Source organism: Dermacentor variabilis, chromosome 7, assembly GCF_050947875.1.
Source record: "Dermacentor variabilis isolate Ectoservices chromosome 7, ASM5094787v1, whole genome shotgun sequence".
Lineage (NCBI taxonomy): Eukaryota > Metazoa > Arthropoda > Arachnida > Ixodida > Ixodidae > Dermacentor > Dermacentor variabilis.
In genome coordinates this window covers 138799081-138813882 of record NC_134574.1, presented here as the reverse complement: position 1 = coordinate 138813882, position 14802 = coordinate 138799081, and the positions used below count along the sequence as shown (strand labels likewise).

General features: G+C 45.9%; 1 protein-coding gene across 1 annotated transcript in view; it reads left to right on the top strand.

Moving 5' to 3' along the window:
• LOC142587988 (A-type potassium channel modulatory protein KCNIP1-like) overlaps positions 1 to 7619 on the top strand; it is a 198588-nt gene extending 190969 nt beyond the window's left edge. Inside the window, exons 3-7 of the mRNA XM_075699396.1 lie at positions 142 to 211; positions 1321 to 1391; positions 2946 to 3221; positions 4347 to 4409; positions 4805 to 7619. Coding sequence (XP_075555511.1) covers positions 142 to 211; positions 1321 to 1391; positions 2946 to 3221; positions 4347 to 4409; positions 4805 to 4852 — 528 coding nt within the window. The 3' untranslated portion in view covers positions 4853 to 7619. The remainder of the gene's footprint in view (positions 1 to 141; positions 212 to 1320; positions 1392 to 2945; positions 3222 to 4346; positions 4410 to 4804) is intronic.
• Positions 7620 to 14802: the final 7183 nt, after the last annotated feature.

Below are 14802 nucleotides of genomic sequence, written 5' to 3'. Positions count from 1 at the left end.
TGTGATGACGTCATTCGATGCCCCTCATGGGATTCCAGGCCTTCGATGCCAGTACTGTGAAATGTGGTTCTTTCCTGGCCATTGTCTATCCTCTTCTTTTTTTTAAGTTTTCAATGACTTCTCTCTCCTTTGGCGTTGCAGGTCTGTCCCACTGGCGTGGTACACGAGAACACCTTCAAGGAAATCTACGCACAGTTCTTCCCACACGGAGGTAATGTGTTCCTTGTTAGAAGTGCGAACAGTAACAGGAACATTGTCTCGTGAGCTAGTGAACAGCGATGAACAAACTCAGAGGCGAAAGAAGAGAAATGGATTAGCAAGCGCACACATTAGATGGGACGAAAGAAGGCAGACACAAGTGCTGCCTGGTCTGTCTTTTCTGTCCCATCTAAGATGTGTCTGTAAGCACGAACCAACTAGCGCAGAGAAAAACGTTTTCTTAAGAGAGCTATAGCTGGTATCAACAAGCTAAAGGCAGGACATAAATGGAGATAATGCAATATCCGTTGTTCATTAAAAAAAAATTTGAACCCCTCCCTGAGTCGACTCTCACATGCAACTTACGCTGGTGAAACAATCTAGCCTTATTATGTTCGAAACGCGTGTAATTCGACATGACCCGATGGGTCGGTTGAAGGTTGGGAATAACGAAAGCGTGGAACGTTGTTCTTTGAACCTGTTGGGCTCATTTTAAAGTCTTGTCGCATAGGGGGTTGTTCGGAAAAGCCGTAGGAGAGATTGGACTATTTACACACACTTCTGTTTGGCGCTTTCCTATACGTAAGAAGAAACGAGCTACCGCTTACCGCTTTCTATGCTTCACGTATTAAGGCATACGTACGAATATTTTTTTTGCTCAAGAATCAGCATTCGAATATTAGCTGACTAGATATGGTATACCATCGTTCAACAGTTCCGGGTCATGGAAGAGATTACATCGTCAACTCTCTTGAGGAAGTTGTTACAAAATTGAATTATGGATAAAGGTTTACCTAGTCGCTTTGTTGTACTTATGTAAATAGTTTCCTCCTCTTACTCAATCATCTCGGCTATCCCATCTCTCTTCCCTTTCCCTCTGCTACTGACCGCCGTTCAATTATCAACTGCCTAGGCAGTTTCCGTCAGCAGTAGTTTCCTTCCCTTCCTTTAATTTTATTAGTTGTTTATCTTAGTAAACAAACAATTACTTAGTGCTGCTAGTACGCGTTGTCCGGATCAACCTAGCTTGTGTTTTACGCGGTGCACCAAACTTACCGGGAGCACCGCACAAAAAGCAAAACATTCACGTCGGGCATCCGTCTTCTTTTTTTTCTCTCGCAGATGTTAGCCAGTATGCGCATTACTTGTTCCAGGCGTTCGACCAGGACCACAACGGGACAATAACCTTCCAGGTGAGTGACCTGGCAACTTGTTTTGCTGTACATTGTTTGCTGCCTGAAATTGCGAATATCGTGTTCTCGGTCAGTTTCGCTGTCTACCTTATTCACTTATTAACCAATAAAATGCGCAACTCGTTGGATAAGTCCACGATTACTCGCAAGTAGTTAAGAACACTGTTTATTCAAGGAGGTGAAGAGTAGCATGCAGTGTACAGGCACAGATGCCCGTACCTGGCACGCCACCAATGGGGTACAGTGCCTTCCGACTAACACAGTGTGTTTGACACCTTGTCCTTAACCTTCCTTCGGTCTAAACTCGAGAAATCACTGCGGCAGCCTTCGGCGCCAATGATACGCTGTGGAAGCAAACAAGGGTACTATGTCTCGCAGAATCCACTCGAACTTCGCATCCTGCCTACGGCTTGGGTGCTGTCTCGTTGTCACTGCTGGGCTGGTTGACCGAAAGAACAGTCTATCATGGGCTTAACACAGCCTGGCCGCCCCAAGGCCAGCATTACGCTGATTCTGTACAGAGGCACTGCAAAAGAAGAAATAAAAACAACGAACAAACAATTTGAGACCGTGTTAACTAAGCAGCTGCGCTGTCAGACCAACCTATCCATACCTTACCTAACATGGCGTTCACTGTTACACCGGGAATCGGTGAGGGGGGGGGGGGGGGGACAAGGGCAAAATATCGAGGAACGGGAGAAGAGAAGCGCTAACAGTTAAGATCACGTATAACAATGCTAACCCAATTCGTCACGTTACTCATTTGACGCTGATGCTTTTGCCTTTCGTTCCTCGGACTGCTCCTTCTGAGCGAGATAGGCATGTGCATAAAGTAGCACTGGAACATTATCCACCGCAATCATCTTAACCTTTAGACTACGGAAGCATTTCGCATTTGCCACCTTCAAGATGACAGTGCAAATCAACTGTCGGTTGTCACTAGCAAGGGGAGAAATAGGATATATCTCGCGTCTATCCTAACCCTAATCATTATGGCATTTGGCCGTGTGAAGAAATTTTTTTGCCTTGCACTTCCTTTCTATAGTTGATAGCTTTTTTTTGCTGCCGTGTCTGTCTTTAGTTGGCCAAGTCGCGGATAAAAAGGGCCTATATTTCTTTTCGATTAAGTTCAGTTGGAAGTCAGCGCAATGTCTCGTTGTTTCTTTTTTCTTCATTTTGTCTTTGGCGCTGTTTCTTCATGTTACCACACCAACTCGCCCAGCTGCCCCTAGTTTTGCTTTTAGCGGGTCTAATAAAAATCCTGTATTGGGCCAAAGTAACCTAACGTGACCCAGTGTGTCCCAACATGGGCGTACATTTTTCTGTCATCTCCAGTTATTAGGTTGCCACTTTTAGACGTGTTTCGACCACTGATTCTAAAGAAAGGCTCGTGAAACGGAGGACAATGTAAGTATGGAAGCCAGGACCCAGCGCACGCTTCCTGGTCTTCCATCTTCACTCTGTCCTTCGTTCTGCGTAACCTTTCCGGGACACAACTTTTCCAGCATACTACGCTTGTCAAAGGGTGAGTGGGCATCGTTTGGATGGGCGCAGGACTTCGTGGTGGGCCTGTCGGCGCTTTCGCGTGGAGCGCCCGTGGACAAGCTGCGGTGGGCGTTCCAGCTGTACGACCTGAACGGCGACGGCATCATCTCGCGCGACGAGATGACGGACATCATCGTCTCCATCCACAGCCTGGTGGGCGCCCCCCACCACGCCCACCCCTCGTCAAGCACGGGGGGCGGGGCCTCCTCTGCGGGGGCAGGAAGCGGAGGGCCAGACGATGACGATCCGGACTCCGTCAGGGACCACGCCAACAGGGTCTTCCAGGTAAGCGATCGAGACGGGCGTTGCATCTACAACTTGCCAGTTACAGTAACTGCCAGTTGACTGCAGTACCATTTGGTTCAAAGGAGACAAATACAAAGCTTTTTGAAGTGTACCCTGAGTGGCATCTAGGGCCTTACTAATGTAACGATTCTATTTAATTTCTTTTTTTTTTCTTGGTTTTCATCAAAAAAATATGTCGCGTCTCCTGTAAAGCGTGCACCACTGCAATTATATTAACCATACGGCAGAGTCAACTTTACGTACTCTGTAGAAAACAGCATAATTAGCATGTTTTTTTTTTGCGTTAGTTATGCATTGAAAATTACCTAGCATTTGCAACTCTAGTCGTAATGTAGATCGAGGGAGTATCACGTGATGGAGTGCTGACCATAGCCAGCTGTAGCGCTGGTGACTGATGTCAACTCAACTGACGCATTGGTGCAGGTTGGCACTGTAACTGTAACAAAAAGTTTAGGTGGTCACAGGTGAGATGACTGACAAAAAAGTAATAAGCTTTAAGAAAGCGTAAGGACCAACGACTTGTGCATGCGGTGATGATAGGTTATCTACATTTGAATTCCGGAGGATTAAGCTGTCAATGAAGCAACGAGAGAATATGTACTTGGCAACTGTATTCCAACATATTATAGTGCATTAGACAAAACATCTTGGAGATTATTTGCCCATAATGTTATACGTAATATTGTTCGTAGTTATTGTTTCAAACGCTATTTACGCAGAGACCATTGTATTCACGAGAGACGATGGAAGACAGGTGGAGTTCGGATGTGTTGGATGTCATTTTCGAGGTAGAATTGGTTCCCTTCCCCTTCGACTTCACTGTTGCAATACTTGCACAATCAAAAACACTGAGTTAAAAAGGGAACGTCAGCCATCCGAACGCTCGCTGGGGAGTGCCGAATATATCAGTTTAAAAGAGAAATGTCAACCTGATGAGTGTGCGAAAGGGCTAAACGAACTTTTCCTGTCAGTTACAGTAACTCTAACCGCTGTTTGCTCCATACCCACATGTTGCAATCACCAGTCGCGGAATATTTGCTCACCCCCACTGATGAACTTTGCGAAGTGATGCGACAAGTCCTGACGGGTCTTATGTTTCCGCAGAAACTGGACCTGAATCAAGACGGAGTCGTGACCATCGACGAGTTCATCGAAACTTGCTTAAAGGTAAGCCTCGAAGGGGAACAAAAAAGCCGGGATGCCTCCAAGTGTGACCCTTTATCATGTTACGAATTACTTAAGCGCTCTTGGACCGAAGACACTCTGTATGTTTTCTGGCTGCTCACCAGCCGTCGTTGGTCTCTTTAACTCGGTACGGTAACACATGGCGACATGCTTTTTATATCGGTACATAGGAGCGCTGATAGTCACAGTCGATCCCTAGACACATTGATGTTCACTTACAAATAAGGCTTGTTTGGACGATGCTCCTACTAAAAATTGAATGTATACTCAATTTTTCGATGATTTCGATAGTCTGACCAGTACCTGTCCGCAGCGCCTTTGTCGTGATAGCATTCATTCATATATTTCGCTCAACTGGCGCCATTGCTCTTTTCCAGGACGAGAACGTGATGAAGTCACTGGCCATCCTCGACACGGTGCTATGAGAGTGCCAGATACTGTAGGCCGTTTTTACATGGTGGAACCTGAAATGGCGGTGTGCGTGGGCACTTTGCGCGCGCCCCGAGCGACCCAGTCAGGGTGGCCGAAGCTGGCAACGTCACAACAGCAACCGACGTCGTCGACGCAGAATACTTCGCCTCAGTTCTCGTCGTAGCAAGCCGGCGGCCTGTCGGTCCCGCGTCGCAACACCTCGACGGCGCTCTGGCTCGGCGCGCCAACTACATGGCAGCGCCTCACGTGGAGCTAGGCTTCCTGCGCAAGTCCGGCGCTGCGTTCGAACATGCGCGCGCTTGCTTCTTGGAGGGCACAATCATCCATGCATTGACGGGCGGAAGCTCGACAGCGAGTGCTTAGACGCGATCGCTCTTGCTCGAGAGGCTTACTGTGAAGACCGAACCGCATGGAACGTCTCTTTGACGCGCCAGTCGGGCGTTTAGAGAGGCGAGGACATGAGTGGTACAGGAGGCAGGACAGCTTTAGCATAGCGCGATACGTAGACTGCGTATTGGGAATTTTATTGCTTTCCTTTTTCCTTTTTTGGATGGGCACTATTCAAGGGCTGCGGTTGAGGCCAGTTGGAGGCGCTGTATCGTAGCACCAGTCGAAACATTATCGCCGTGGGGCATTTTACTGCTAAGCAATTGTTAACACTTCGTTACCAGCTGCGTATTTAACCGCGTCGCCACAGTATCTACAATGAGCAGTCGCTATTTGGGGCATTGCGAAGTATGTGGTTTGTCCCGAGTCATTAGCGCTTGGCTTTCTCCTAGAAAACAGCGCTTTAATTGGAAAAGGGAAAAGGGAAACTAGCCAGCCTGTAAAGGAAACCCGGTTGGCTCTGCAGCATCCGGCAATAAACGCGCTATTTTGAGCACAGAACGATACATTAGCAGCGTTGTAACACTTCGTTTGATAGCTAGTTGTTAGCACTTTGTTACCACGTGTCTCCTATAGGTACATTGCCGTACTACCTGGTATAAACAGTCGTCACAACGTGATCTGTGTGTTGTGCCTCGCGTTCCACTTTGTTGCTGTTGCGTTATGTGCAAAAAAAAAAAAAAAAGAGACAGCGCGTTCAATGCATAAGGTATAGAAAACATTGCCTGTGGCCTCGTAATGCGACGCGTGGCAGCAAAAGCTCTCTCATATTGCTTTCGGCGCTGATTAAACCAAGCGACAATGTAAGTGTCCAGTTTCTCGCGATAAGATTAAGCAAGCGCTTGAACACGTGCCTACGATACAGCGCAAAAAAAAAAAAGAGGGGGAAAAAGGAAAAAGACATCGTTCACGCTAAATTTCGCAGACTGAAGCGCGCAATGAGCTTTCCTTCTCGTAACGGCACACTTTGCTCGTTAGATGATGGAGTAAAAGAAACTTAGCTCTTTCTCTTTTAGTTCTAATTACAATACCTTTACGAAATGATTATTTCTCGACCGCCGCGGTAATACACGGTAAGCTCAAGCTCAACTGTAATGGCAGGGCCACCGTGGCGCCGTTATTACAAGCGCCATAAATCTGCGCATCGTAATTACATGTACCTGGTCGTTGTGTAATAAACTTTAAATGAAGAACGGCGAGTCAAAGAAAGATGCCCTTTTCGCGATATTAACGTGCCCCAGTGGATCGCTATCGACTACGAGGCACTTCGCAACCATCGTTTTCGAAACTACTAGAACGGACTCGGAGCTTGACGGTGTAAGCTTCGTTAAATGACTTTCTCCTCTGCATTCGAGCTCTGAAAAATGAACTTCCATTGTGTTTGTCACGCCTTACTCATGCGTCTCCTGCAACAGCCGCGAGGGCTAACGCTGAAGTTCAAACTCTCCGGAGGGCTTTTCTGTACGTCCAAGAACTCGAATTCACGAAGGTTTTACTTTGTGACGACCATTTATGATGAACCGGTCACAATCGTTAATGTACACGTCATTCTAATTGGCCACCCCTTGATCTTACCAAGCACTCTAGCGAATGCAAACTTTTGTTTGCTATAGTAGGTCCTGTATAGTTTTAAATGCATGGACCATGCCGAAAGCGTCGTAAGACTCATCGCTAGATATCATTTCGCTTTATGCTCACAGCCCTCGGAATGCTTTTTTCATGTGCAGCATGAAAGTCCGTATTGATCAAATGGGTTTAGCGAGGGGAACCTCGTCATTTGTCACCAACAGGTTTTCATACGAGGATTTCAAATCGCTACAGCCAAACGTCGATGTGTTAAACTCAGGTGAATCGTACTGCCTCCGCATAGCGACCAAATTTATAACCTTTTAACGCTTCGATGGGCAAAGGCGGCAAGAAAGATATCGCAGTATTGAAATAAAGAACAAAACAGAGACTGGGCATTCTCGATGTATGGAACATTCCCCACCGCCGAATTGCCGTTGAAGCTGACTTTTTTTTTTTCACATGGCGTGGAATATCTACGAAACCATACAAAGTACGGCAGCCCCCAATATTAAAGGTAATATCTAATTGATAACCGATCGGTAGCTACGCAAGTGTGAATCCGAACACACCATGCGCCACCGCATGGTAAGTAGTCCACGCAGAGAATGCCGCGTGAAATCTTTGAATTCCAGCGCAGAAATTGTTGAGTATATTGAAAATTATAACGGTTGTGGACGCAAGGCGAGCATTCTGCCTTATGTCGGTGCAGACTGTATATAGCAACCAAAATGAGCCGAGCCAATCAAGAGCACTACGACTTCATCTCCTTTACCAGTCAGTTTCTACAGGGAACCGGTGAATATAAAAAAAAAAGGTGGAACACGACCGCGTGATTTGCTCGCCAAATAATCCAGTGGGGCTGCTTTGCGCGGTAAGCGCTACTCGCGAACGGGGTTCTGCTTTTCTCCTTTCCAAATCAAAGAACGCAATTGACACGTGTTCGACACTCTCAAGTCTAGCTTTCTTCGTCGATTTCGATACACCGACGTCGTTTGGCTCCACTTCTATCGATCTGGCTCCACTTCTATCACTTCTATGATCGCTTCAAACTGATCAACTACTCGATGGGCTTTCCTGCGAGCGTCTTCTGCCGTAGCACTGGAGCCGAGTCGCCAGCGCGTTATCATCGCTCCGGGCTTAACTTCCTTCGCGGAAGCCTCGGGGGAGATCAGGTTGTCGTGACTTTAGAGGAGCCGTTTTAGGTTCCCGTGAAAGGGCCTCCGTCGTACGTGTCAGGTTCGTCACTCACTCCTCGCCTCCTCTAGAGCCCGAAGAGCGTGGGATAACTTGGACAGTCTATAGATTGTCTATACATTTCTTGTAGTCTAGAACGGGACGATTTAAAACGGTCTACCAGAAGCCTAAAGATTGTATATGGGCATCTTGTAGACTATATTAAGTAGTGTTTTCGGGCTCAGTATTTTTTAAATATTTTGGCTATGTAAAAAAAGTCTACATACCATCTTCGGGCGACAGTCTTCAATAATTGTATATTTCATTTGGTCTATCATGGTCTAGGTAATTCCAAACAACCTGCAGAAAAAGATTAGTTGATCGAATGCGAAAGGCCATCTACAGACCTCGTCCCAGCTGTAGAAAGTATGTGCATATACTACCTACAGCCAGAAGGCTTTAAGAAATGTCTAATTCCGTCGGTCTATCATGGTCTATATACTTCGGATCTTGCACAAAGACATTAGTTGACCAAATATGAAAGGCCATATCTAAACTGCCCTTCTGGCTATATGAGATATATAAGAGGTCTACAGCTAAAAGTCTTTAAAACCTGCATATTTTACTTGGTCTATTAGGTCTGCGTACTTCCAAACGACTTTCATAAATGCATTAGCTTACCGAAAATCAAGGGCACAAAACTACAGGTTGTCTATAGACCTTTCTATCTAGAGCTAATGCTCTCTGAAACTATCGTTTGGCACACTGACCTCCGTACTGTGGTGAACCACGTGAGCACCTGCTCAAAAAAGAAAGAAGAAGAAGACGAAAAATCAAACGGCGATAGCTTCCGCGCGTGCGCTTTGTAGCCACGCACAACAATACAGTCTATATAAGGGTGTTCTCTCGCCTCAATGAAAATCTTTATAGACGACCTGTAGACATCACCGAAAGACGTTTATGGGCTTTCTATGGACTGTCTGAATCAATTGTTTGAGCCGATGACGAGTTACTGGTGAGTCCTTGTTACGTTGTGTCGTCGTTGACGGCTGTGACGTCATGTATAGGGTTGTGACGTATAATTTGTGTCTACGAGTATTACAGAAAAAAAAAAAGATACACGTCCGTATAGGAAGAGCAATACTTGCTCTTTTGTTCGCAGTTGTAGAGATGTACGCAGTTTCTTTATTCTGTGCATTTTGTGTGTTTTTCCAAGTTTTGTCCAACCTTTGGGCGCATGCGCACCGTCGTGTCGTGAAATGGCCACTATGAACGTCACAGCCGTGCGCATATCCCCCTCATACCTCCTTACCTCTTTTGCGCTCGTTGCAGCATAGCCTACTAGTATATTTTTTATGAACGACTTCTTGTTTCATTTGCAATGCACTTTGACCTATTTTATCGCTTCATTCCTCATTTCGGTCATCGTAATGTAAAGCTCTTTTGAAAGGTATACGTTGGAGCGGACATCAAGCCATATTGTATTATCCTTTCATCACAATTAATCAAATTAATCTATGACGCTGTCATTCCTCCTTTATTCTGTTGCTTCAAGATGTCAAATATTTTAGCTTTTTCGGTTAAAAAAATTTACAATACTTCTCGGTCCATGCGTTTCTTCAAAGTTTCGTTTTTGTTTTCTTCGTTCTTTCCAAACTAACCGGACAGATAACAGTAGACAGGAATTCAAGGAAGTACGCGTTTCTTTCAATGAGTATTTTTTTGCCGATTGGCCCTTCAGTTTGAGCAGACACATAAATTTCCTGGTGGCTATGTGGCAAAGAGCGCCCTCATACTCGTACTGCTAGAACGTTGACACCTCGACATTCGAGCCTTTCGCAGTCTCTCAGCTGCTTGCAGTGCTAACCAGTATTCCCTGTTCTCGACCTAAATTTATTCCGATCCAATCGTTTTTCTTTGCAGTTGAGAGTGGCAGCTTTTAAGCATCGCTCGAGCTGTGCACTGTCACACTTTCTTGGCAACGTCCAGCGTACATTTTATTGCGTGTACCACAAACACACGCGCATCCGACAGTCGTTACCCCCTCCCCCCTCGCCCCTCCCCCGCTTCGGTACTTCTAAAAACCATATCTGTGGTTTCGTTGGGCACACAGAAGCATCATTTCAAGAACGACTGAGGGAAACAAAAGGTAAATTATTGCTCAAAGTACAACTGAAAGATCCGCCAAACTACCCAGAAAGGTCGAGGTGTTAACGCAAACGTACAGTCAAAAAGTGTATCCGCGCGAATTTCTCCTAACAACTACAACAAAAAATAAAGAAGTATGCATTCCCACTAAGTAAGCCAGTTTGAAAGCTGTTGCTTCAATGACGCCAATAATCTTATTCGGTTGTTCTGTGGCCATTTTTCGTTATGGTACAGATATTTGTCTGACTGAGCTCACGTTTTGACTGTACTTAAGGTAGCGATCAGTGGTATATCTAGCGCATAGCCGCACGTGACGTGACATTCGTTTAACCACCTCCTGTCTTTTGGTGTATCTTGCACGTTAAGATTCTTTCTTGTGCTCCCTGTTGTCGAAACGCTTCGGGATCTTGTACAACTACGCGAGTTTTGCTTAGCAATGTGCCAAAACAGACTATTCGTGTGAGTCTATGTCTCTCTGCGCACGCTCTCACTCTCTCCCTATCTATCACCGCGTTTATAGTTTGATCTGTGGACGTCACGTGAGTCTGCTCATAGTCAACGCGCGCTGAGGTCGTGACGTCACACATGGAGTCATTGTAGCGACGGGCGCAGTAGGTGGCGCAGGTCACGTGTTGTTATCTGAACGTTTATGTTGTGGCCTTCGGCAATCGCGTTCGCGAAGAAACGTAAACGAAAAACAATGTCAAGTCAAGATAAGTTGATGGGTTACGCAATTATGGAATTGCGACAAAGCCATGTCCTTACCGCCAGAGGGCCGGGTATTGCTGTGGCAAAAATTGCGCGAGAGAGAAGGACTGGCGGCGACTCCACCTTCAACTTGCAGCACCACCCCTTCATGACGTCACAGATTTCGACAGCGTCCGCTTTGAGCCAGTTAACTGTGTGCGAACCAAAACATTGGGACTACATAGCATTGATTGGTGAAAGCACAGCCTGCCAACAATTATGTAGTTTTCCCAGACAAAAACGAATCAAAAACGCGAAACTAGCGCGAAGTATGTGACGTCGAAATGGCGTCACTGAAATATGTATATATGTATATATATATATATATATATATATATATATATATATATATATATATATGTATGTATATTTTATGGGAGGGGGGTTACAGCGCCGAAATTCAGCGTGCACTTTCTCTGTAAATGCTCAACCGTTAGACACTTAAATATATAGATAGGGCTTTCGAAGAAATAAACTTTATTTATTTCATTTCATTTATTGTTTTTCTTCAGTGTCCAGTTAAGTACGATTGCAACGTCGTGTAGGAACAAGTAGTAGCGACAGACGCAGAAGAAGGGAAACTGACGTGTTAATCAGATGCTGTGATGTGTCTGCTGGTCACAACGTCTTTCCTTGTGCATAAAAATTGGATGGCACGTCGGCCCACTAGTCCCTAATGAGGTTGGATAGACAATGTGCCGAAATAAAGATGTGGTATGACATTACCTGCTGTGACATCTGATGTGAACATAAATGTTTAACTCGACAATTCGCTAAAAATTGCAAACTAGAATCACACCTTGCTGAACGAGACAAAAGGATCAGTCTAAATCCGTATACCAGTTGGACATTGACTGCCCATGCCATTTTGTCCTTAACGTCAGCAATGTAATCGAATCCGAAAAAATAGCAACAAATTGCTCGGCAATTTTCTCGAGCGGAGCTTGTGTTGGCTCACTAGTTTCGGTGGCAGTCTGGTCACGCAAGAAACCCAGTTGCTGCCAGAGCAGAGCAGCTGTGGGAAAAGGCGATTTGATGAGTTGAAAACTGCGCCGGCGCCGAGCGTGAGTCATTGACAAGGATTCCAGCTGCATGGGCGCGCGCTCACACCACGCGCGCAACCAATCAGAGCCGTTTCGCTTCCGCCGCGGAGGCAAAGAGCGGGAAAGGGTGTCGCGCGCGTGGCGCCGGATTCGTTTCCGTTCTGTTCAATCTCGGAAAATTTTGGCACGTAAAACCCCATAATTTAATTTTTATTAATCTCGGAAAACGGATCCCACGGCCACGCGTTGTGCGTTCCCCCGAGGAACTGGCAGCGTTCGACGAGTGGCGGCGAGAACTCGCCCGTGAAAGCGCTCGCCGTCGGCGCACCGATCCAGCCATTAAGGCCTAAATGTAGTCGTATGCGGGCGTGAACGCCCGCACACGTTACATTACGTTGACGAGAACAACAGCGTCTGTATTTCGGTCGATGGTTCGACCCACTGGCGCCGCCGACGTAACCGGACGCGAGCAACGCGCTCTGACGCTCTGACGCTCGGCCGCGCGCCGATAATGTCGGACTATAAACGCGCCTTTAGAGTCGCCCGAGCCCAGACAATCCGACAGCAATGAGATGATCCCAAGCTGACGGAGCACGAGGCCGAAGCAGTCCGGCACCGTTACCTGTGAGTTACTTAATCGCGACGAAGGTCAGGTGCACGCAGGACAAGTCGTAGCTCACGATCGTGGATCGACAATGACGCTTGGTGTCTGTTCGTTGGCTTCTGATGATATATATCCTCTTCAGACATCTTTCAATGTATAAAACGACGTTTTATTAATTAAGGAAGTGGAACGGCAATGCATTTCACCGCAAAGTTCGGGAGTAATTGTCTCGAAACTGGTGTCATCCTGAGAATTCGTTCCAAGTGGATCCGTCTTTAGAACTGCACGGCTAGAATTTGTAAATTGCAATATGGGCCATAAGGTCGTTAGTTACTGAAATTAATTAGTGGTTTTATGTTAATTAGTCGAATGTGCATTTAATTGTTTTTTGCACGCAATGTCCGCCTCTTCGAGTAGGCCAGATCATGAACAAGAATCGTGCTATCCGCCACAGGCAAGCCATAAAAATATTTGAAAATGTTCGCTGGAACACCGTGTATATAGCAAGCAACCTAGTGGCACTTTGGGATAGATTGCTGGCGTTAAGTCTGATCAAGCGAAGCTGCATTGAAGCTTGTTTTCTTTTCTAATTTCTTTTATTTTCTTCTTTTCTTTCTTTTGTAGCCGTGCTGTCAGATCGATCTTAAGTTTGCAAATAGTGAAATTTATCCGTTACAACTTCTTGCTCGGGTAATTTTCTTTTTTTTTTTCTTTCTTTAATTTCCGTAAGGAAACAGCTCTTGTGTTCGCACACGGATCATTCTCTGTAAAGATAATACGTTGGCAGAGGCTGCGGATGCGACTGAGAATAGACGATGCCATCAATATAGTAGCAAAGAAGCTACAGATTTGTGTACGGGTTTCTTCAATTTACAACACGCTGTATAAACGAACATCTTTTTTTTCCTTCGTATGGTCAAGTAGTTTCGGCGTTATTTACGAAAATTTTGCATGATAGTTGTTTAATCGCATTGTTTGCCGCCTGTCAGTGAAAGTTTAAACCTAAGCACGCCCCAGAGCATTGGTGGTGGACTCGGAATAAGGGAAAGCAAAGGATTACCAGCAGAGCTGTCGTCGATCGCCAAGCTTAGAGTTATCGTCATCGATAACGTCTGATAGCTGGGGGGGATGACATCGCCGCCAATCACGGTCTTGTGTCCAGGAACTGCTCCAACTAGCGACCGACGATGCCCAAGACGCGAATTCAATAGTAGATAGTATTATGATACCAGTGTTTATGGAATGCCGGAATGCCGATGACGCAGGCGCGGACAACAGCACTGGTGGCGCCGTCTGACGACAACGACGTCAACTATGAAACAAACAGAACTTTAATTGCAAAGGGTCATGGTTCTATCTGTCGGCGCGAAAATGTCGGCACCGACTTTCATTGGAATACGGCGGAATTGTTTAGCTTTTATTCTTCTTTTGTTTATGCGCATGGGAACAACGATGCGACACAAGAACGTTTCTCCCGCGCCGTGTTCGAAGGAGGACTCACAAGATGGCGCCACCAGCACTGCTTTTTTACCGCCTGAAGCCTTGCGTGTCGGGTATTCTACGAACGTCCACTCGCCACGGACAGGCTGCGAGCAATATTTACCCTGCGGAATGAAAACTCGAAGTCGACGTCCAGTAATGACCGACAGCATACTAACGATCAGTGCTCCGAATTCCGTATTTGCAACCAACGTGGAGAGCACACATCTTCAGTGCGCGCGTGTGTAAACTTTGCGCTGCTATCAAAAAAAAATTATCGCACTCATCGAAGGTCGAGCCGTCATGCCACCATTGATCAGCGTCGCTCATTAACGAAGCGTTGTTTCCCCGAAAGCCTCGCGAAAATATTGGAAATCGATCGCAATCAAGCTTTCGCTGGCGCATAATTTTTTTTTATTTCTCTCTCATTAGCACGACACGTCAACATTCAAAATTTGCATTTTTTTTATTAAGTTGCCAGGTTTTGGGCCGGCTTGCGCTGAAGCTGCAGCTTGTCTGGCATGATTTCGTGACGTGGCGGGAATATCAACTGGCGTTTCTTTTTGAGCTTGCATCGCATGCAGTAAGCACAGCGAAAGTTAACTTAGTATAGCAGAACTTGCTTATATTGACAATTGGCTGTTTGCGATGGAACTACAACGTTATAGTCCTTGTCTAATGCTTGCACGTCGGTGTCAAAAATAGAGCATCTTCCGACAAAGCAATATAAGGCACGTCGTAAAACTTTTCTTCGGATCTCTTTAAGGACCGCATAAACTGGGGCATTGATATC